Here is a 22,523-nt window from a genome sequence, read left to right as displayed (position 1 = left end):
CCTGGGATTCACAATCATCAGAGCACACCTACTGCTCAGCGTGCTCGCTCATCTTCCCATCTTTGAGACCACCTATACGGGTTGGCCTCTATGCAAACTTGCATTTATTTATTAAACGGATCAATAACTCCTTTGGTGATGGCTCTTTCATCAAGAGAAGGCTGCGCAGATGTCCAGCCAGGGGAGATAAGAGCAGCAGCAGCAGGTCCCCATCACCACGTGCAAACGGCATCGCACTGGGGCAGTCCCCCAGCACGCACCGGCTGGAGAGCAGCTACGTTTGGGCTGTGCAGACTCGCCCTGAACTGCTGCGTGACAGCTGGGTTGGGACCAGCTGTATCCCAAACAGCCATGCGCAGCTGCAGGACAGCAGAGTCGGAGAGGATCGGGGTTTCCAACCCCCCCGCGCCCACCCACAGCCCTCAGCAGTGCCCTGCGGACCGCCCGGACCAGGCGATTCCTCAGGCTGAGCCCAAGCAGCCAGCCCTGGCTCTGCCCCTGACCTCGGGCAGGTCCCTGCTCAGGCTCTCCTCTACTCCCTCCGCTCTTCCACTCTCTGTCCCCGTGTGCCATGCAAGCTCTCCAGCGGCGCTCCGCCGCTGTGGGCACCCGGCAGCCTCACCGCCGCTCCCCAGCTCAAGCCGGGCTGTGCTTCACACCAGGCACACGGACAAACAGCTGCAGTCCTCTCTCCTTTTCTTTGGCAAAACGTCCAAGTGAAAGACTAGGGCACGCCCATGGAGCACTGGCATTTGCAGCCCTAACATCGCTGCAGACAGGAATGGGAATCTGCTCCTGCACCAAGGTATCCTGGTGTATTTCCAAATGTCAGCATTGGGAACGAAATCCTTAGCCAGTGGGTAAATGCAAGCTGTTACTTCTTCGCCTCTAAGAGCCTCAGCTCTCCTGCCCCACGTCTTCTTCGCACAGCACGCGGTCTCCTTCGCAAAGCCCGCGCTGCTGCCCAGCGCCCCGGCGGGGGTGCAGGAGCCGACCAGGTTCTGCTGCCCGGAGCAGCCACCGCAGCCCTGGCTGCAGCCGCCCACCAGCAGCAAAGGGGCCAACACCGCCCCGGGGACACACACACACACTGCCTAATCCGTCCTGCCCCCCAGGGAACCACCTGAGGAGCCTGAACCCCACTTACCTGCAGCGTTCAAGTATAATCCAGCTCGGGAGAAAGAGTCAGGAGTTGCCCTGCTGTGCAGGTGGGGTGAGTGGATGCCCTGCCTCCTCGGTCCCTCCTCCTGCCCCACCTGGGGAGGTGCAGGGCTCTGGCTCCCACCCTGCCACCGCCAGACCCCACTGCCCGTCCCGCCGCGGCCAGGCTGCTCAGCGTAGCGCACCGGACTTGCCCCCAAGCCCCCTCCAGCACGCAGTCGAGCGGCCAGGGTGCACCCTGCAAGCCCCCGGGGATTTTTCTCTCCTCTGCAGCTGCAGGCTGAGATGCCTCCTCTGTGCCCCAGAGCATCCTTCTCCAGCCTCACCTGCTGCTCGCTCACACCGTGCCCTTGTGCCCCCCGGCACTGCCCTGCTGCACAGCGGGTGCGAGCGTGCTGGCGGCATGCTCCAGTATCGCTTTACTGGGCTTTATCCTTGCATCAGAGCACCTGGGGACTGACTAACAGGGCTCTCCTGAAGCCTCTCAGCTCTGAGCATCTTCCTGAAGCACTGCTTTCCCCATCCAATAGTGAAGATTAAATCATCAAATTACAGCAAACAGTGAGTCAACCGCTGTCGCTCTGCCCTTCCTTGGAAGAGTTTGTACAAGTCTCAACGCCTGTGCGGGGCCAGGCATATCCCATTTTACATTTCTCCACAGAAGAAACAGGTCACCTGGAAATAAACCTTGAAATGAGAGTTTGGCAAGTAGCAGAACGGGCAACATCAGAAATACTCAAGGTGCGAGTTCTGCAGACAGGACCTAGCCTTTGCTAAGCTCTCCCTGGAGCATGGATCTTAACCCTGCAGATCCCGAAGATGACACCGAAGCTGCCTGACGGCACAGCCGAGCACGGCCGGCTGCCGGCCCGGCTTCCCCGCGGGCCCCGTCCGAGGCTGCCCGGCTCGCTCGGCCGTTCAGCATCGCCTGCTCCATGCAGGGGTGTCACCCCAACACATACACAGAAGTCCCAAACAGAAAAGACGTAACTCCCCCCTACCCCCCCAGCGGCCCCTGCGTGTAACCACGGCCCCGGGGTGCCCCTCGGAACAGGAGACCCTACAGCACCATCCTGCACAGACCCCGGGAACGGCTTCAGAGCTGAGGATACGGAAATGAAAAACATTCACCACTGAAGTCATACTAATTCTGCAGCGACAGGTTTGAAAGTCACAGTAACGTACATGCTCTGAACATCGACCCTGGTCTGCAGAGGATGGCGAGACGTCTTCTGAAACGTGGAGTTACGAGAACCCTCACCAGAAACCAGCCCGCGGGTGAGGCTACCCTGGGCTTCGTCTGATGCAGAGCGTCTCATAAACCCTCTCGTCAATCTGGCACAATTTGCAGTTTTTCTGGGTTTTTGTTTTGTTTCCTCCAGCCCAGGCCAGTACCCAAGACCATGGACTTGCAGCTCACGTCCCCCGCGTGCGTGGGGCACTGCCTGCCTGCAATTTAATCACGGGGGGAGGACACCCGGCCGGCCGCTCCCCGGCAGGTGGGGCATCAGCTTTAGCTTCTAGCAGCCTTTTTTACCCAATGAATCATTAAAGGAAGAAAATAATTTCAAAAGGTAGAGTTTGATGTTTATAAAAGATCTACAAACCAGAATTTCCTTTATAGGATTCCTTGTGATTCATAAAAGCCCACCCCCATTTTCCCCTATGGGCATGGAGTAATGTGTATTTACATTAGAATTGGTAGTGGTTCAGAAAATACACGTATGGGGTTTTTTTTTGGCTAACCCACCAACCTAATGTGTAATAAGAGAGGGATAACAGCCAGTGACTCGAAGGATGCTCGCGCGCGGGGCTCACCCTGCTGCGAACCCAACAGCGAGCCAGAGTTGCCACCCGGCCACCGACGGGCGGCCCCTGCCTGCCCCTGCCCTCCCGCATGGCACCGCTGCTGCACACACGGCGTGGCTCTGCCTTACAAACAGCTCCTGGAATTGTCTCTCCTAATTCAGAATTTTTAAAATGATGCAGAAGGTCCTGGATTACTGAATAAAACCCGGCTGAAATCAGGTAAATCGAGATGCCTGTAAAATTCATGGGTTCTGAGCCTTTAAGATAATAGCAGAGGGTGTAAAGTAGAAAAGTTACCTTTATAAATAGCCCTCAGTACAGCCCTTTTGTAGCGGGCATATTTTCACTTGGTAAATTGTAAACCGAGAATATAAACGTGTTTTGTTTTGGTAGAATATTAATATCCTTTACAGAGCTGTTAAATTTCAACAGTGTCTGTGAAAAAACAGGAGAAAGATTTCTGAGAGTGCTGACAGAGTGTATCAAAACTGCAAACTGTTCCAGATGTTAAAAAAAAATCCCACCTTTCACTTAGAAAAAGATTTGCTCTGATTTACAAGAACTGGCACGGAATTCTTTTGGAGTCTTAATGCCTGAGTGTAGGAAAGGCCGTATGGCGAGGCGCAGGCTTGCGGGAGGCGAGGGAGGAAGACGGCTTCGGTGAGCCAGGCTGACGGTATATACAATGCATTTAAAAATATATGTCTATAAGCAGACTTTTCCACACTGATCAAATGTATCCATGTCTTGAACAAAAGGCTCCTCTAAGACAAGCTCACAGTCATCGCAAGCTTCAGCACAACGGTTTAAGATATCAACCATGCTTAGCATTCAACAGAAACGATTTGTGAGTAGCTAGGGTCACTGGAATCTCAGCATCCGATTTCAAAAATTACAAAGACTGGAGCAATTTGGTATATTTCTGTTTAAAAACTCTATTAGTCACCACCAACTATAGTTTCTAGAAGCATTACTGACTGTTAACTCGAACCCCAAACATCTCCAGCTAGGGAAACCAAGCTAGCAAGTGACACAGACATAGAAAGGCCTCCTAAAACAAGCGGTCGGCGTGTTTCGCATGAGGGTATGTATGTCTGCACTGCTAATCCCGGAAGACTAGTGTCGGTATGTACAAGGCGATCTGGAGTTTCGGACTGCGAGGAGAGGGCGGGCGGCAGCTGCGCCGCGACTACACGTTAATGACAAACTCGGGGTTAGTGTAGGAGAATCCAGCAAACTCGTTCTGGTCCAAGTTCATGATGAAGAGTTTGTCCGTGGGCGTGAGCTCCACCGGCTGCCGGGTGAACTCTTTGTCGAAGTTGGAAGTGTCTCGTTTGTCCTTCTGTTAAACGGAAAGCACAGAGTTAAACGCGGCAAAGGGGGGAGCGCGAGCGAGCGAGCGAGCAGTGGCAGCACCCAAGGGTGCGCAGCCGGGAGAGCTCTGCTGTCCCCGGGCTTCGCGCCCGGCACTCGAGATCTCCACGCCGGTTTCTAAAGCCACCGCCGATGAGGAACACGCACCCAGAGAGGCAGCGGCAGCCCCTGTACAATAGAAGTGACCCCATACCGCGGGCAAGAAGAGAAGAACACCAGTTTAACGCCTTGAAACACACAACCAGACAGTAAACGGACACGCACGGGGCGTCGGAGAGGGCTGTGGTGCTCCCAGGCCAAGCGTCCCTCCTCTCCTGGCCGCTGCAAAAGAGAGCAACAGAGCAGTTTCTCGGCATGCAAAACCGTCACTGCAAACAGAGACTCACAACACACAGGAGGAAGGAACCTGGAGGAAGCAACATGCCTCGAAATGGAAGTAAACATTCAAGACGATTTCAAAATTTGCACAAAATAATCAGCTGTAAGAGCTCCTCTTGCTTTAAGCTTGATGTTTTAAAATTATGCTACAATATGGCACTGACCAACGCAGCGTTTTATTGATTTGAGGATGCGATTTGCTCCAGGATTGTATATAGAAAATATACAGTAGCTCAAAGAATGAAAATTCCACATATGCAACCTTTTATCATTTTAATTTTGTAAGAAGAACAACTTCGCAGCTACATCCAACCCAAAAAATAAAAAACCCAAAGTTAGTCACGATTAGCGCTGGTAACCTGCTATTGGCCCTGCAGATCCCATCAGCTGGGAACGCTTGGGCCATTTTGTAAATGGGCGTGCGTCAGAGATTGCCCAATTAAGGTATGTTCTGGCTGTGGGAGGTTACAGTGCCTTGGCTAAATGGGAAACCGGAGCGCTGAAGATACAACATAAGCACCCAGGATCCTCCATCAGTAAAGAAAGCCCGCGGAGGGACGCCCCGCTCCCTGCAGCGCGGCAGCCGGGCAGCCCGTGGGCTGGGACCTGCTCTGCTTCGTCTCGTTATTAAAGCAAGTGGGGACAAAAGACTTTCCCCATCTCTTCTTCTGTGCCTCTATGGAGGAGCTTAAACGAGACGGGAGCGCAGTCATTCGCAGTCACCTCCCAGCGTTTCCAACTACCTGTAAAGGCTGCGTGGGGCTGGGGTGCTGCCGGGGGTGGCGAGTGGGGGACCCGCAGCATCGCCCCGGGGTCGGACAAGCCTCAAGGCAGGGCAGTGCTCTTTCTACCGCTTTTTCATTTTCAGTAGCGGGCAGAGCCGCCCGCACGCCCTGACTCCGTGCTGGAGGTGACCCCCCCTGACATGACACTGGCAGGTCCCCATCACAAATTTGGTACCTCGCAGAAACCTGCAAAATGGTCTTTTTATTTTTTCCAACCCTGCCGCTGAACCAAGGCCCCCGCAGTGCCGGGAGCTTGCCCGCGCTCTGCTACGATGGAAGATTTCCAACCCTGGCTCACGGCAGAGGAGCCCGAGGGGGACACCCCCCGGCAGGGGGGTCCCGCCGCCCTCACACCCCTGCTGCTCACGGCCACCTGCCGCGGGGAGGACAATGCGGGACCGGTGTGCACCCCCACCCCGCTCCCTCCCACCGTGGTCATCCTCCCCGCTGCTCCGTACTGATGAAGCACCCGGCGGGCGATATGCTGCGTGCTCACCGCAGCACCTCTTGTCCCACCGGCTGCCGTCGGAGCCATCGGCACCTTCACGCCTCGAGCAGGAGCACGGCCAGAACAGGGCCGAGAGCCAGGTCCTCCCTGCCCTCCTCCCGCCAGCCCAGGAGCTCCACATCGCAACTGCAGCCGGATCGAGCCTCTGGAGATGAGCCCCAAGGCCAGCAGTGGACCAGGACCTGCGCGGCCCCTCGGAGACTCCACGTGCCACAGGAGGCATCCCATCGGGACAGCTTCAGCCTTGCGGAGGAAAGACCAGAGAGCAAAGAGAGCCAAGGGTGGTTGAGAGGAGACGAGGTGGGAAGAGAAATGGGGCTGGAGCTCAAGGATCAGCGAGAGAAAAGCCAGAAGAGCCAGGACATGCCGTCAAGCCAGCGGTGCTCAGGGCTCCGGCAGCCCGACCTGCCGGCGCCCGCGGGTCCCAGCCTGTCCCCAGGCAGGAGCTGGGTCTCTGCCTTCGCTGTCGGACAAGAGACACTCGGGAGCCAGCACAGTCCCTGCAGGGCTCCTCTGCCCAGCACGGAGAAGGGAGAAGAGGTGGATTTGGGGGCACAGAGCAGGAGTGGGGAAGGGCAGACGGGGTGACGGAGAAGACTTCGGGTGCAGAGTTCTGCCAGGCAAAGGGTGAAGCGGTCGAAATGCAAGTGTAAGCCCACCTCGATGGAAGGCAGTGTGCCCCCTAGGACAAGAGGGGCTGGTGCAGAGCCATGGAAGAGCAGAGGCACTGCCCTTGGCTGCCAAGAGGCCATTTCGAAGCGGTTGCACAGGGGCTCTCTCTTGCAGACCCAGCACGTGCAGAAGGAAGGAGCCGATGCTGGCCCCAGGCTCCTGCCCCGCTCCCGGAGGGATGCTGAGCTGACCAAATGGTTCCCGAAGGCCACGTCCACCCGAACCAACGTGTGTCAAGAAAACACCGTCCTACCGAGCCAGGAGCTTCTCCCGAGCAGGAATGCTGTGGGATGCTGCAAAGAGAAATGGAATGTCCACATCTGCTGCTGGTGCAAATTGCCACCGCGGTCCCCAGCCCTTCGGAGTGGCCTCTGCTGATGACACCAGAGAGGGCGAGCGCTCAGCCTGGGAGCCCTCGGGTAAGCAAAACCTCCTGCTGCTTTTCGGCAGCAGAAAGCTCTGGCAAAGGCTGTGACGTGCCTGGGAAGGGGCTCAGGGCAGCCCACCTCCCCCTGCACAGCGTCCTCCGGCAGCTTCCCCCCACCAGCTCCTCCAGGGGCTCAGCAGGAAAGCGCAGCACCAGGAGGGCCCAGCTGTGAGTGCAGCGAAGCGGGGTTTGCTGACTTCTTACCTTGAATTTTGTCTGAAATGGGTGGCAATTTGGCCTCTGTCAAAGATGATGAATAGCCTGGGAGCAGGTAGGGAACGGCTACGTGGATCTGGTAAACAGAGAGAGGGGAAGGCAAGGGAAATTCAAGGCTGAAAACGCCTCCAGCAAAGGGCTAATTGACTCTGGGAGGTGATGAGGAGCATGGGAGGGATGGTGTGGCCGAGGGACTGGGGCTCCCGCACGCCCAGGGCAGCGTGCCCGCAGAGCACGTCTGGCCCAGAACAGCATTTGTGCCCGGACCAGAGGGGACGGGAATCCTCCCCGACCACCGCCGCCGAGCCCCAGCCCCGCGGCAGAGCTCCGCTCCAGGGCTGCACGGGCAGAGCTCGCCGGAGAGCAGCTCCTGCCGGCGCTGTCGGTGCTGCCGTTCGGTGCCTTTCAGAAGGATCCCGCAGAGTTCAGAACCGCAGCGATTCAGCAGAAGCGGATTTCCAAAGACAGAAGGGAAATTCTGCGTGCGCTCAGGAGAAGGGAAGTTAGCAGGAACCTGTAATCCCTCTTTAGCTGAAACTGCCAATTGCTTTTAACAACTGCTCCTCTGAGAGCACGCAGGCAGGGCGATGAGTCACCGACACACAGCGCTGCCTCGCCGAGAGCCTTGCCTCTGCAGTCTCCAGGAATCCGAAGCGCATGCCGCAGTTGTCTCTGCTCAAGGCATTTAAAGAGATTCCCAAGCGGCAGAGCTCTGCTCGCCTCGGCAGCAGCCCGGCAGCGGGAGGGCCGTCCTGACACCTCAAATCATCCTTCCTCCAAGGGACATCGGACAGAAACTCCTTTCCCTGTCCGTGTTTGAGCGCACGAGCGAGCGGGGTCGCCGGCTGCGCAGCACGAGCTGGCGCAGAGGACACGCAGGCGTTCGCTCTCCGCTTGGAAGATGCTTCCAGTACGTCGCACCTCGGTCTGGGGACAAACGCCGCAGAGGACGAACGGGCCGCCGCTCCGCCGGCGGTGCAGGAGGCTGCGTTGTGATGCGGGCTGCTGCCTGTGCTGCTGCCTGCGCTGCTGCCTGCGCTGCTCTCCCAGGCAGCTCTGGGGACCCACCGTGCCCCCGCGCCAGCATCCCCGAGCGGTCGGGGGCAGCTTCCAGCCCTCGGCGCGGTGCAGCCCTGGCTGTCGGTGCTCCTGGCGTCTCCGAGCCCAGAACTGTAGAAACTCATTATTGCCAAACACATGCAGGTTTCTTGGACATTATTTCTCACTTTTTATTTTATAATCAGTATTGGAAAAAAAACAATGGCACATTACAACTTAAAGCAGGTTGATACAGTGACAGCCCATGAACATCTGCAGAACAGTATAAAAGGAAGCTGCATGATTGTTATCGTTTCAAGAGAAACTCACCCTTCCTGAAACGTTTTCTTTGATGCCAGAAACAAAACTTAGGCCATTTAAATATCTAGCGGCATTTTTTAGAAGTAGGACTATTAGTTGAAACAAGTTTCTTTACAAGCGTCATATCAGAATTCACAATACTGTTCAACGTTAAATAGCATCCCATTTGTGTTAATACCATTTTTTGACACATTTAAAGCGCAGGTAACAAACTCGATCAATTGCTTTGGCATTTGAAAAAAAGAAAAAGTTTTGCTATGAGAACCAATGTGTGGTATTTACTAGGGTGACCATGGATTTGAAAGCACCTGCAACAGCTCTTTCAAATTTCCCACTTACAACTGGATATGTTTCTTTCGATTTAAAAAATGGTACTTAGAAACTGCACAATCAGGAGAAATCTTTGCAAACAGCAGACCTGGCTTCCCTAATAATTTATCACTGCTGCTGAAGACCCAACGCAGAGATCTGCACCTGCCCAAATCCACACACGTACGAGTCTACGGTGGCAAGGGGTGCTGCGGTGGGTTTCAACCGACAGCAGGACAGAGCTACAGAAGAAGGCAGAATCGGCATTTCAGCTCTCGGGACCAGCTGCTCCGTTCTGGGAGGAGCTGAGCAGCTCAGCCGGCAGCACCCGCGCTGCGGGGTGCGCGTTCGTACTGGGGAAAGGTTTAAAAACACTTACCTGCCGCTAAGGCTAAGAAGGCTAAATATTAATTTTTCATGATTACATTAAAAGACTAGAAAAAGGGAAGAGGAGGAATTGAAGCGCATGCTGAAAAGATCTCTCCTAATTGTCACAGTTTACACCTCTCCGTTTTACCTCTGTTAGAACTGTCTCTATTTTCTAGAAATAAAATGTCATAAAAGCACATTTGCAGCTCTTACTGCGCATCACCCACCCTTCAGGCACGCCCCAAATATGTGAAGACACTTCGGGCTTTGAAATATGGTCACTCTAGCAAGAGTACTAAAGAAAAACCACGAATGCAAGTTTTGCAATGGAAAATGTCACCACAACAGCAGCTGGGACTGGATGACAGAGATGCAGGAATGAGATCTAGGCAGCTACTTAGCTCTTGGCTTCACGTTTAAAAAACTCAGAGTTAACAAAGGAAAATCCTTCGAATTCTGACTGGTCAATGTTCCTGATGACTTCCTGGTCAGGAGGTGTTAAGACGGGTGGATGGCGAGTGAAAAACCGGTCGAAGTTTTCAGCATTGCGTCCACACTATGAGAGGGGAAGAAAAGAACGCATGGTGGGTGGAGAAAGAAGCGTGCGGGACGCGGCTGCAGCCACCCGCCCAGCCTCGCCGCGCGCCGCCGCTTATCTCGGTGCAGCAATGGCAGAAAAGAAAAAGGTGCAAAATACTTATGAGCTTTGTTAGTCACAAGGCGATGTTATCTCATGGCGCAGCCAGAGACCGGCAAAACCCTCCGGCTGCACCATGGCAAGTAATTGCGGGAGAGGAATGAGATGGGAGTGCAATTACTTGCTGTCGTTCCCTGCCTACACGCAGCGCTGTACCTTCTCTCGGGCTACGCCACGCACACGGCGGCTTCTTCTGAAAGAGCCCTGCGGCTTCACCTGCTCGGTCATCCCTCCTTCCCCGGGAGCGGGATGCTTTCGTCACGTCTGGGCTGCTGAGAGGCTTCTCCTTGCCCCTGCTCAAGGAGAGAGCTTCTCGCCTTCCACAGAGCTCCTGTAACCTGCTGCTGGCCGAATGCTTAATGCAGGCACTTGGGCCTGGGAATTTCCAGGGCCGCTCCGTCCCTTCCCGACGTGCCCGTCGGACTCTGACGGTCCACGCCGGTGTGTGGGGTGCTGCTCGGCCAAGGCAGGCGGGAGCGGGGGCTTTCTGCTGCGTGGCGGCCGGGCTCGCTGCACAGCACCCCCAGAGCTCTCCGCTGCAACTGGACAAAGCTGGCTAACCCTAAAAACCCTGCTGACAGCGACGTTTTTCCCTCTTGCCCCTGAAGGCAGCTCGTGACAACCCCTATGGCGGGTGAGGCAGGAGTCCCAGAGCACCGGCGAGCTCCCTGCAGCCAGCAAAGCTGGACGAGAGAAGAACCCGAAAGCTCTGGAGTCGGGGTGACCGCTGCCCTGGCTGGCACGGCACTGCGGGACAGGAAAACACGGGGCCTGGAAAGCACCCGAGAGTGCCAGACCCTCCTCGGGGGTCGGTCAGCATCCATCGCCCCCGGGCTGCCGCGGAGCGGGAGCCCTGGGCAGCAGCCGAGGACCCGGCTGGCTGTGCTGCAGTCTCTGCAGCGAAAGAGGGAGGTCGGGAGCAGGGAGACATGCCAAATGCCTTATTTAATTTTCTTAGCCATCAAAACAAGGGTCCTGTAACTTCCCGTGCTGCAAGTCATGATTTAATATAATAATAATAGCAATAGATAATAGCAGGTGGATACCGGGTCACTGCAGCAGCTACGAATTGTGCTCAATTACCACCTATCACACGCGTGTCACATCCCTATGAACTGCATGTAATGACTTTGCTCTAATGGCTGGTGAACTCTCCCTCCTATCGGAGCTGCCACACAACTGATGCTCTCCTGGCCCTCTTTTCTCCGACGAGATGCAGAAGCCAGCATCTCCCGGTCCCTCAGTTCTCTCCTTCCATTTCCCCATGGAGAACATACGCTTCAAGTGCTGGGAATATTTTTCCTGGTATTTAACTTTCATTTGCTAAGGAAACAGATTTACATTTTTAATAAACGTCAGACTAAATATAATAAAATATTAAAGACAAATACATGTAAACTTCAACATTTCCCAGTTCCTTCCTCTGCCAGAGAGGAGGTTTCAGGGAAGACGTGAACATCCATCAGCCTCCAACGGCATGTTTCTTTGGCAGCTCTTGTATGTTCTTACGGTGCCAAGTGAGACACTTCTTATCCCCAAGTCTCTAAAAAAAGTTCAATGGGTAACATTTGAGTCAATTTAACTCTAGTTACTCCTGTGCTGAAGCCTCTGAGCCCGTCCCTCCCTCTCATATTTTGTAAGGCCATGTCTCAACCTACAGCGTATTTCTAGTCTGGATTTGTCAAGCTTCTTCTCCCAAGCGCATCTCCTGTCCGTCACCCTGAGCTCAGCGTGGTTTCTAACTCAGCACTCAAACTCACTGAGACCTCAGAGGCAGTTTTCTCCCCCTGCATCTCTTCTGGGCTGCCGCAGTCATGCACGCTGCAGCCCCAGCCCCGGTGAACACGGCTCCTGCCTCTGGCCCCACGGCTGAGCCCGCAGCTGAGCCCAGGCAAGAGCACTTGGTGTGGTAGGTCACAATGTGGTTTGCTCTTTTTTAAGTATTTTGATGCAAAAATGAGTTGGTGCTGCCCAGGGGAGGAGTTAGGCAAAAAAAAAAAAAAAAAAAAGTAATAATCCAAAGACAAACAAAATCCCCCCCAAACCAAACATGCAAACACAGTGCAAACCAGTTCACCAGGAGGGTACTGAAGATGAGGGCTTCCCAAAATGAGCCTGAGAAGCCTTTTCATGCAGCCTATGAAGAGCATCGCGTTGGTGGGGGAAAACCTGCCCCAGCTGCCCTTGGCCGTGATCCCAGCACGATGCCATCCACATTGTGGCCCTCCAGAAACAACTTTTTGGAAGTCCCTGATTTCAAACACAGAGACCCGAGTGGAAAATGACCTCTCCAGAGAAACGGTATGGGTCCCCGCACCAGAAAACACAGAGCCCGGGTCAAATTAACAACAGAAGCCCAGTAAGGAGATGGAGAATGAAGACAGAAGCGCAGCGAGCAGACTGGCAGACACGCAGCTCGGGAGCTACTCTCTAGAAAAAGCCCAAGATCTTGTACCTTGCCAGTCCCTGACCGCTGTACGGACCCATCCCGAGGCAATTCTCCGCTTCTCTTCTTCCGTCCAAGCACCCCATTCCTGCGGGCAGCAGGCGGGTGCAAACTAAGAGGGACGTGCCCATCTCCTGGGCAGGCGGAGGCTCGGCATCACGCGAAGAAGTGGCCAAACTGGGACCTGCTGGGACCTTCCCCTCGCGGTTACTCCAGCCGTACCCGCGCTCCCCGTCCGCAGGTCACGTCTGATCCCAGCCCGCCGTCTCTGCTGAGGCCGGGAGCCGTTGGAAAGCAGCACCCCAGCCGTGCGGGGGGACAGGGGCGGGGGCAGCCGGGCCCCCCTGGAGCCTCCCCGGGGGAAGCGGTCCTGGGGGATGCTTACGGCAGGCACTGCACCACCGGCGGGCTCAAAGGCTGGCAGATACCCCTCTCTCCAGTGCAGCAGGACAGCGGCGAGGTTCACGGATGTCCGGAAACGAAAAGCGAGGTTCTCTCCAGATGAGCTGACAATTCCCACCATGAGGAATTTGACCAAGACCTGTCACAGCTCCAGTTTTTTGGGAAGAGCTGGTCGCTGCTCCAGACCACGCAATCAAGTACAGCTTTAGAGTCTTGAAGAAGTAAGTTTTAGATGTTTGACAAGTCAGCAACAGCCAAATGCCTTCCTGAAAGCCATCCTATTAGCATCAAAATAGAAAATAAATTCCCCAAATTGAAGTTGCCAGCTCCACAAAGCCTGGAAGCTAAAGTCATGAAACAAAGAGATGGGCTTTTCGAGGCCACGTTGTCCCTAGTCTTCCCCTTCAGCACCGGGATAAAACAAACTATGAGCAAGATTACTGGGAAAGTCTGCAGTGCTTAAGGTTATCAGTGCAGTAACACAGAACATAGCAGGGTTTACCTGCTAATAAGCTGCTCACCTGCACGTTCCATCAACTCCATATACAGCGAAAGCCTTACAGTGCTCTGAAAATATAGCTGTCATTGCCTATTAGCTTCATGAGATCTCGGTGGAGACATGCAAGGCACTTCATGCGAAATGTCTGACAGCCCTAGCTGCCTTTTTGCTATAAAGAAATGTGCTGTCTCTTAAAAAAAAAAAATCAAACAAGAGCAACCCCATCAAACATTTAAAAACTAATCCTTGTGAAATGCTTCCAGTTATAGGGATAGAAAATACAAATATATTTTTAATATGTATGTTGGCAAGGAATAATTCTCATCATAATGAAATAAGGCAAGAATATGTGGATGGAAAATTTTAGATGTTGCATCTATCCATAGTATTTCATGCCCAGCTTTGTGAGGTTTGCAGACTTTCTGTTTGGATGGATAAGAACTTGTCATTATCAGCAAACCAATCAGCATATCCTCCTCTTTGGAAACTTTCACAGGGATAAAATATATACACTTTAAGGCTGGAAATTGTCTTTGGGTTTATAGGAGCCACGTCCAAGCCCAAACCCAAGGTCTAAAGGCTGTGACCATGCCTCGGTGCTGTCCTGCCACCACCACGATGCCACAGGCAGCCACTGGCTCTCGGGAACGTGGCAGGTTTTATTCCAGTGGCCAAAGCCCAACACTGCTGGAGTTTCAGATGCAAGATCTGGCCCACATTGTGCTAAGAGAGAGCAAGAAGGATCCGTGCCGCTCCGGACAGCAAATGGTCGCTCTCTGCAGGAGCACCATCTTTAAAGCTTCCGAAACTAAGTTCCTTTTTAAAGGATGGGAGACATGCTGTATGAATTTTTACATTTATCTAAAGCCATGTTGTGAAAAATCTGCCTCATTTTAGTACTATATTAATGTACAGGCATCACTCCATCCTGAATGGAGAAAGGGGGAGGGTGGGAATTTATATCTTACATAAATCCCCAATGTGTCCTGTCTAATATTTATAGCCAGCATAGAATGACTTTTTTTTTCAAGCTGCAGAAATAAAACTGTCAGCTTAGAAGATAGCCTTTTTATTTTATCAGTTTCTAGCTTGATTTCAAATAGAGAAAAAAGGCATAATAAAATATTTTCCATTGATCCCCAAGATGCAATCAAAGATCATAAAAAGCCGAGGATGGCTGTTCTCCTGCTGCGACGAAGCCCTTGCTCCCAAGGAGCTGAGGAGAAGCGGTGGGCGGAACGCACCCTCCATTTCCCACTTTTCTGGCCCAAACCAGTGGTACAGCCACAATCCCGCTGGCCTCCCAGGCATCTCTTGGGCAAGTCTGACCCTCCTGGTGCTGCGCCGGGTTAGAAACCTGGCCCTTGCCCCCTGAGGGAGGATCAGGGCTCTCTGACACTTCTGGAAACAGAAGCGCCCTGTTTGGGGGAATTTGGCTCACAGCATGAACCTGGCGCCACACCAAGGGCCCCTTTGCGCTGGTCAGGGTGAACAGGGACCAAAGGTGCTTTTTGTTCGTAAGTGTTTGGCTAACGATCCCAGACCGCAGCTCAGGACGCTCCAGCCCGCATTCATCCTCGCTCCGGGCAAAGGCTGAGAGCGTTTGCTGCAAGGGTTTTCTGATGTACGGCCCTGGCTTTCGTCTCTCTCCTATGAACAAAGCCAAGCTGCTTCCCAATGTACCGAGAATATCGGCTGAATAATCAGAGGGGAATCTCAGAGAAAGTCTTTACAGGACCCTGAGGCTACCAGAGCAAATCTTGACTCAATTACGAGAGGAGATGTTTAACCTCAACACATTCGGCCGCCTCTCCACGGCATGCTCCTGCCCACTGTTGGCCCCCTCAATCCTTACATCTCATCTAATTAGGAAATCACTTATGCAAACACCTGAACTCACCTTGTAAAGACTGAAACTACGGCTACAAAAATGCACATACAGGATAACTGGAGTTTTCACACGTCCAGGTCTATAAAAGGTATTTCAATATTAATTCAAAGCAGTTAGAAGAAAATTAATTTATGTAATTAAAAATTATTAGATTAAAAGCAATTTTTTTAAACCCTGTCCTGTTGTGAGTAATCCTGTGCTCTGCTGTGTGATTTCAATGCTTTCAAAATGAGGAGACTTTTCAAATCACTAGGCTTTATGTAAAGTAAAGGAGTAATTAGATACCAAAAACAATAATTATCTCAATGAGAGACAGAGAAAGCAGGCAAGTGTAAATACACTTCCCAGGGTAAATGCAGACCCACGAAAGGAATTGTTATGCACAAGCCAAACCACGAAGCAGCCAAGCGCAGCCCCATGTCAAAACTGCCGAGTTTCTGCACACCAAAGACAACCCAGACTCTGATCTGTCTCGTTACCGTCTCTCTGATAAAGGTTAATCAAGCACAAAGCAGGAAGCAACACATGAGCTCTTGGGAATTTATTTTCAGCTCTGAGTACGTAACACCCAAGCCAGGCAGAGGGCTGAAGCGTCCATTTCCCTGTTGGTGTAAAATGCCGCAGGTTTCTGGGAAGCGATGTGAAGCCCTTCCCGGCAAGCGGCCGCCGGGAAGGCACAGAGAGCCCTCGCTTGTACCCACGCTCCCTACCTGCAGAGATGTTACAAAATCATAGAAAGGTGGCAAAAATATTGTGGGTGGGTGCTAGAGAAGAGATAACTAGTGAAGATGCTTCTGCAGAGCCTGGGGGGCAGGGGACCACCCCGGCGGGGAGAGGCGCGGAGGCAGCACGCGAGCTGCCCGCCGCACTCGCGTACGCAAGAGGAGGTTTTGTGCTACTTGAGCAATGAGCAAACATGAATTAATGATACCGTCCGATAAGCAAAATTTGTCAACGTGATGCTAACGACAATTCGGACGGGCCTTTGCTCACCCTTGGCTTGTGTTCACGGGGCTGAAGTGCTCAGGCACTACACGGGGCTGGAGCATGGGAAGGCTGTGGGCATTTGTGGGCAGATACCGAGCCCGCATCTGCATATTATTCTGTATGTTGAAAATTTGGCTTGCAGACAATCTGTAACCTTATCTTTATAGAAGCTAATTAAGAAAAAAAAAAAAGAAAAAAGACGACTTAAGCCAAGGTAAAGAGCCAGGCTAGCACAAATCCCCCACTCCAGCAAGTGCTCAAGCCCTGCACGCGTGGCTGAAGGTCAGAAGCAGTAAGCAATGACTTTCCTCGTGACCCGCCCAAGCACATTGTGAAGGTGCCCAAACCCAGATTTTCATTTCCGTGCTGCTCTGATCTGTGCTCACAGCTGGCATGAAAGGAGCAGCATTTTCCAGCACAGATGCATTGCTGTTGAAATATCAGCTATCAGCAGGTACCCGAGTTGTCTTAATCCTACCTAAATCCTAAATCTACTGCGCCTACCTTTCTATTAATCTTCCTGTCCTATCAAATGGTGAATTTTCCCCAGCACCAGCCGTTAGGTGAGATGTGACAGACGGCAGCTTACCGTCCCCCTTCCAAGGTCCAGCATCAAAAGGATTTTTAAGGAAATAAGACATTTAAAGCAGGACAAAAATGGCGTTTTAAAACCAGTAAGAAAGCACTTTTGACAGAATTCAATTGTTTGTAAAACACCAAACAACAAATAACGCTATGCCACAACCCAAGGCAAAGAGCATCACTGGGGATCTGCTCAGCAAGAAAGGGCAGAGGTAGAGGACGGGGACTGCAACAGCTTTGCTAGCAAACGCACACAGAGGCAGGAAACAGCAGGAGTCACGGATTTCAGGAGAAAAGGGCTCTCGCAGAATAAGACCCCCGAAGCCCTGGTGCCAGCTCAGCCCTCCCGATGGGCTCCGGGTGCGGAGCAGCATCCTCGCCACGGCTGGAGCTCACAGACCACCCACCCCATGCCTCAGCATCCTTTGCACAAAGGTCGGATCCCACCCTAAGCCCACACACATCATGGTGTGTACAAACAGCCCCAAACACTTGTGCGCTATTATACTTTGATATCAAAGTTAATGCCTTCCCGGCAATACCTTGCCTACACGGTCTAATGGCTTGAAGACTCCATCCCATCGGAGGGAAAGGAAAGCAGGCAGCAATTCAGATCTCTTGTGCTAACCATCACCAGCTGCTTCCCAGCAACCTGCATCTCCACATTCCTGAGACAGGCAAGGAGAACGGGACATTTTGCTCTTTGCTGATGCAGAGGGCAGCCCAAGCCCGCACCGCACAGAAGCAGCGCTCAGCCGTGGAAGTGAAAGGCTCTGAGGACAAGTACCCCACAGTTTCCTGCAAAGGCATCACTGCACAGGAGTTAAGTTTGTAAAAATACTTGTCTGAAATTGAAATATGCAGCACCAAGCGTACACCGGGCATCGCTGTCAGACCTAGGGCAAGGAGCAGACCTCCTGGTCGGCAGCCGTTCCCCCATCAACGCTGCATGCCGGGAGGGGGACGAGGCTGCGGAGGCTCCTGCTGAGCCCAGCTAATGGGCGGTTTATCTGTATTGCATCAGTCAAGCAAGGAGCTGTAGAAGGGAAAAGGCTGCTAGAGCAGAGAGGCATTTAGAGGGAGGAGAGCTAAAGGAGCCGAGCACCCTACTCCACATTTTCCCTGAAAGCGGAGTTCTTCCAAGCACTCAAAGGGTCCCTTCAAAAGAACAGGTTGACTGTAAAGCAGAGGAAAACAGACACGTCCAACATTGCCAAGGGCAGTGGGGCAGGGGAAGGCTCAGTTAAATACACGGAGCATCTCCGGACTCCTGAGTTGTGATCCAACGTGATGGATTAAGAGAGCATGCAATGTCCCCACCTTGATCACTGGGCATAAATATCAGTCCATATCAGCCATGTAAATCAGATTTAACTTTGGATTCACAGCTTTCTGTAAAACACCAGTGCCCAACTAGGGCACAGCAGCCAACAGGCACGCAGGAGGTGGAAACACAGGAATAAGCCTGTGCCTTAAGGACCTGGACGACCGCGGAGAGACTCGGACATAGCTGTGATCCTGCCAGTCCCGACAGTGGCAAAGAGAAATAGAGAAATCCAGGGAGAGACGTCCCTGTCCCCGAGTCTACGTGGTCACTGCTACCTGTGCATCCTCTCTCGGGAAGGGCAGAGGGACGCAGCAAACAACGTGCTCGGGGTCGTACAGGGAAGCCCGAGCTCCGCAGCTCGCAGGCTCGTGCCCTCGTGCTGCTTCAGCATGAACCCCGCGCGCCGCAGGCGATGAAACCCGCTTTGTGGCTGAGGCTGCACCCCTGTGCTGGCACAGGCATTACACGGACAGATGTCACCGCAAAGACAGCTAGACCAAGGAGTAGTCGAGTAGTCCCGTCTTTTTTGACAAATAGCTTTCAGATTACTCATGCCTCCACCTCAGTTTCGCTGCTGGCAGCTTATCTCCCCCTAAAGCCTCGCACTCCCAGCACACACAGCATCTCTCTCGCGACTAGAACCCATCTTAAAGCACGGCAGAGATGACAGAGGGCAGCCAGGTTCTCCTCACTGCAGAGCTCCTCTCCACCCGCGTCAGCGCCCGCACGCGAGCCAGGCTCCAGCCTTCCACCGCTTTACCTTGGAGAGAAACTGTCGAGTGAAATACAGCTCCGTTGCCAATTCAGACAGACTATGGTGCTGAGCTAGATGTTGAAATAAAGTTTAGATTAAGAGAGACCTGTTCAGCTTAAGAAGAAGGGAGGAAAAAAAAGAACAGAAAGACTGACCCCTGGGATAACAGACAGACAGTACTGCAACGCAATTAAATCCGTGAGCTAAACGCGTGGTGTTTCTACCCCTGCAAGTCAGAGCGAGACCAGGCGTCCGAGAGCTGTCCTTTCACAGCAGTGGTTTGACACGTGCCAAATGCGAGGAGACGCGCTCTTCTAGGCAGAGAGACGGTACCTCCGCGCTGCCGGCCGGGCCAGTAGCGCCCGCACGTATGCCTGCGCGTGGGCACCCACGAGCACGAGTGGGAGAGACTGTGCAGGAGAGAACCGGCGTGTGGGAGAGCGGGAGGGGAGAAACACGCTTAACGCAGCCACACTTACAGCCTTTGGCTTGAAGGGAGGCTGGATCTCCTTGCGCTCCAGCTTATCCCAGTCGATGTAGCGGAAGAACGCGTGCTCCTTGATGTCCCGCTCCCCTTCTGGACCACATCCCAGGCGCTTGGCAGGGTGCTTGGTCATCAGCTTGGGGAGAGGAAGAGAAGAAACAGTCACTCACAGAGTGTCCGACTGCTTCCCAGAATGTCCGCTCTGAGAAGTCCCCAGGGTGCTGCGATGCCCAGGTGGGCAGCCTGCACCAGGCGGCCCCTGCCCCGGGACGCCCCGCATCAGGGTCCGGACGCCAAGAGGGGCTCCCATCTCCTCTGCCTGCTTTTGGTGCTCCAAGCAGAGGGAGGAGCCGGAGCAGCTCCAGGGACAGGGAAGGTTGACAATGGCTTACAACAGCAGACTAAGCAGATTGCGGGTACACGAGCACTGGGTGGGATAAGCACATCCCCTTTTCCTCTGGGAATGAAACTGGTGCACCCAGAAGTAATGTCAGGGTGCTGGTAGAGCTCCATGCATCACTGCAGTCTCCCCAGCCTGCTACAACAGGGGGAGCAGGATGCGTGCAAAGCTGCTCAGCAGTCCCTTTGCTCGGTAGCCAACTTCTCAGCATCTGCATAATTAATTTGAAAGGCCACTGCTGATTTAAGATGAACAATCTGCCCTCAAAAACTTTCATTAGCCCTAGAAGCAGAACCCCCACTTCTCTGGAGCCGCGGCAGCAGACAAGAGGTGTATTTCTAATGAAAGAGTCAATTTGGAGGAAAAAAGCACCAACAGTCCATTAATGTTGTTTATCATCTACACTTCTCCTCTTCACTGGCTCAGTAAGAAAAGTGAAATGGGCCATGGGAATTAAGGGCGGCTGTACAAACATTAATATCCGGGGGGCACTGTCTGAGCTGTGTTCAGAGATCAGATGGAGATTCCAGAGATTTACAAGACGTTGATAAGCACGGAGAATATGAGTCGTACACCTGCAACGAAAGGACTACTTTATTAAAAGCAGGGCAGTTAAAACCGATCCCAGAGCTGTGCAGAGGTTGCAGCAAGCCTCACTCTGTGGCCCAGGGCCATGGGTCTGCAAGAGCCCCCCGCTGCCCTCCTGCCAGCCCCCGGGAGGGACAGGGCACCCACGGCTCGGGGGAGGTGGGACGGAGAGCCGAGAAACCTCCCCACCTTTCTGTTGAGACTGGCCCACACCCAAAAAGACATGGTTTTTGTAAGCAAGCACATCTTCCGACAGAAATAAAGGCATCAGCCCAAGCACTGTGGCAGCAGGCAGCCTGCCGTGCCACGGGGAGCTGATGACCCCCGCCAGGTCCTGCGTCCAGGCAGAGCTCCTCTGCCCCCAGGTGTAAGTGTTTTGACACAAGTCAGCCCCGCCATCCACGACTGCACAAATCAAACCTGCTCACGGAAGCTGATCTGTAAAAGTAATGCTACAACAGGGAACTGAAAGCAAGGAAAAGCCTGCAAAAAAAAACCCAAACCAAAAACCCCTCGAAAAAAACCAACCACCCAACACATGTGAAATAAGAGCGGAGCTGCTAACCGCTCTGCTAGCAAATAGCACTCCATCCGTGGCCAGCCAGCTGCGGAGGCAACCCGCAGCTGAAAGAGTGATGGAACGAGGCTTCCTCGAATCAGCATCACCCCCTGCAAAGCCCATCTGCAAACAGCAAGGGCTTTGCAAGCTGGACAAGTGATTTTCCAGATGGTGAGACTTGCCTCTCCTCGGGGCAAGGATGTGACTGGCATCAGCATCAGTCTTGCAGAGCCCTTCCCACGTGAGGAGGCACGGTGGAGCTGCTGCTGGTGGGCTGCAGAGGGAGGGCCATGGGGGTGCCAGGTGGCAGCAAAAACAAAAGCAAGGGTTTTTCCTGACTAGTGTTTTACTTTTTTGGTAAATAATACACTTTCCCTTGGTACTGCAGCATGCCACCCTTTATGACAAAAACCCAAACCAACAAATCCCAGTGTAAGAAGCCTGGCGAGGTGGAAGATGTTACGCCTCTTGGTCTCTTGAACGAGCGTGGCAGCAGCACGGACAAGCAGGTGGGGCTGGCTCCGGCCCCGTCGGCCCCTGCCAGGAGAGGGGAGCGGTGCCACCAGGCGCCGCTGGCAGCGGGTGGGCCGGTGGCCACGGCAGGCAGGGAGCCCACCGCGGGCTTACGGTCCTCCCGCTGCCGAGGCAGCGCGGCGAGGCGGGCGACCCACCAAGCCCTCGGTGCCGGCACACGGACAGGCCGATGCCGTGCCCCGCTGAACCTCGCCGTCCCTCAGCTTTCACTACATCCACTTCGGGTTCAGCTCAACAAGAGGATCCGCGCGTCTCCTCGGCGGGCTCCCGACAGCATCCTGACAACTGAATCAGGGCCCGCTTAGCTGTGCTAAAGCGGGAGAGTAAAAAGCATCCTGCGACTCAATGAGGTTTTCCTAAAGCGAGACCCCGACAACAATGCGAGAGCCTGAAATGCGCTACTAAACTGATTTAGTGATTTGGCTGTCGTGTCAAATAGCTTAGTTTGCTTTCAGCAAAAATGAAAAGAAATCTGTTCGTGGGTCTTTTCTGTTAAGTGCTGACCCTGAACACACTGACACACCTCTAGCTTTTACTGCCAGAGAAGGCAAGGAGGGAAAGCAGGTCCGTGTCTGCAGGATCTGTGCCTCCGTCGACACTAAAGCTCACAGATGCCCGTGCATAAGCTGTGAAAGCATCTGACAGTGCGAGCCGGACAGATGTACGGTCACTCATGTGCAAAGGAGGTGTTAGCAGGGGGGCGGCTGTGGCCCCACGGAGGCTCTGAAGGCCAGCGCTGCCAGCGGGCAGGCGGCTCGCTGCCCCGTCCCCACGCTCCCCAGTCCGCTTCCCAACTCCAGCTCCCTCCCGGAGGTCAGCAAAGCTGCCGAGGCTGCACCGTGCCGGGGCTCCCCCCAGGGGACCCTCCCCTGCAGGAGAGCCCGATTCCCCCACGTGCACCCAGCGAGAACATCGACAACCCTGCTCAAATCTGCTGGACCTCAGCCCCCGCGCTGCCCTGCAGACGCTTCGTACGCGCACACCACCGAGGACAGTCGGTGGTCTT

At 53.8% G+C, this 22,523-nt stretch overlaps 1 protein-coding gene across 4 annotated transcripts in view; it reads right to left on the bottom strand.

Annotated features, from left to right (window-relative positions):
- Positions 1 to 293: 293 nt before the first annotated feature.
- PRKCB (protein kinase C beta) overlaps positions 294 to 22,523 on the bottom strand; it is a 135,363-nt gene continuing 113,133 nt past the window's right edge. For 2 of the 4 annotated variants that reach the window (XR_007504582.1, XR_007504583.1), the window contains 3 exons: positions 19,432 to 19,572; positions 12,520 to 13,190; positions 9,837 to 9,923 (listed from right to left, as the gene is read on the bottom strand). Coding sequence is in view for 2 of the 4 variants with exons in the window: in XM_049791905.1 (XP_049647862.1) it covers positions 9,765 to 9,923; positions 19,432 to 19,572 (300 nt within the window). In the remaining 2 variants the exon portion in view is untranslated. Of the gene's footprint in view, positions 4,313 to 8,534; positions 9,924 to 12,519; positions 13,191 to 19,431; positions 19,573 to 22,523 lie in introns of those variants that run through there. The other 2 variants (XM_049791906.1, XM_049791905.1) reach the window with 2 other exon arrangements.

Source organism: Accipiter gentilis, chromosome 33 (genome assembly GCF_929443795.1).
Source record: "Accipiter gentilis chromosome 33, bAccGen1.1, whole genome shotgun sequence".
Taxonomy (NCBI): domain Eukaryota; kingdom Metazoa; phylum Chordata; class Aves; order Accipitriformes; family Accipitridae; genus Astur; species Astur gentilis.
This window is presented reverse-complemented; position numbering and strand designations above follow the sequence as displayed.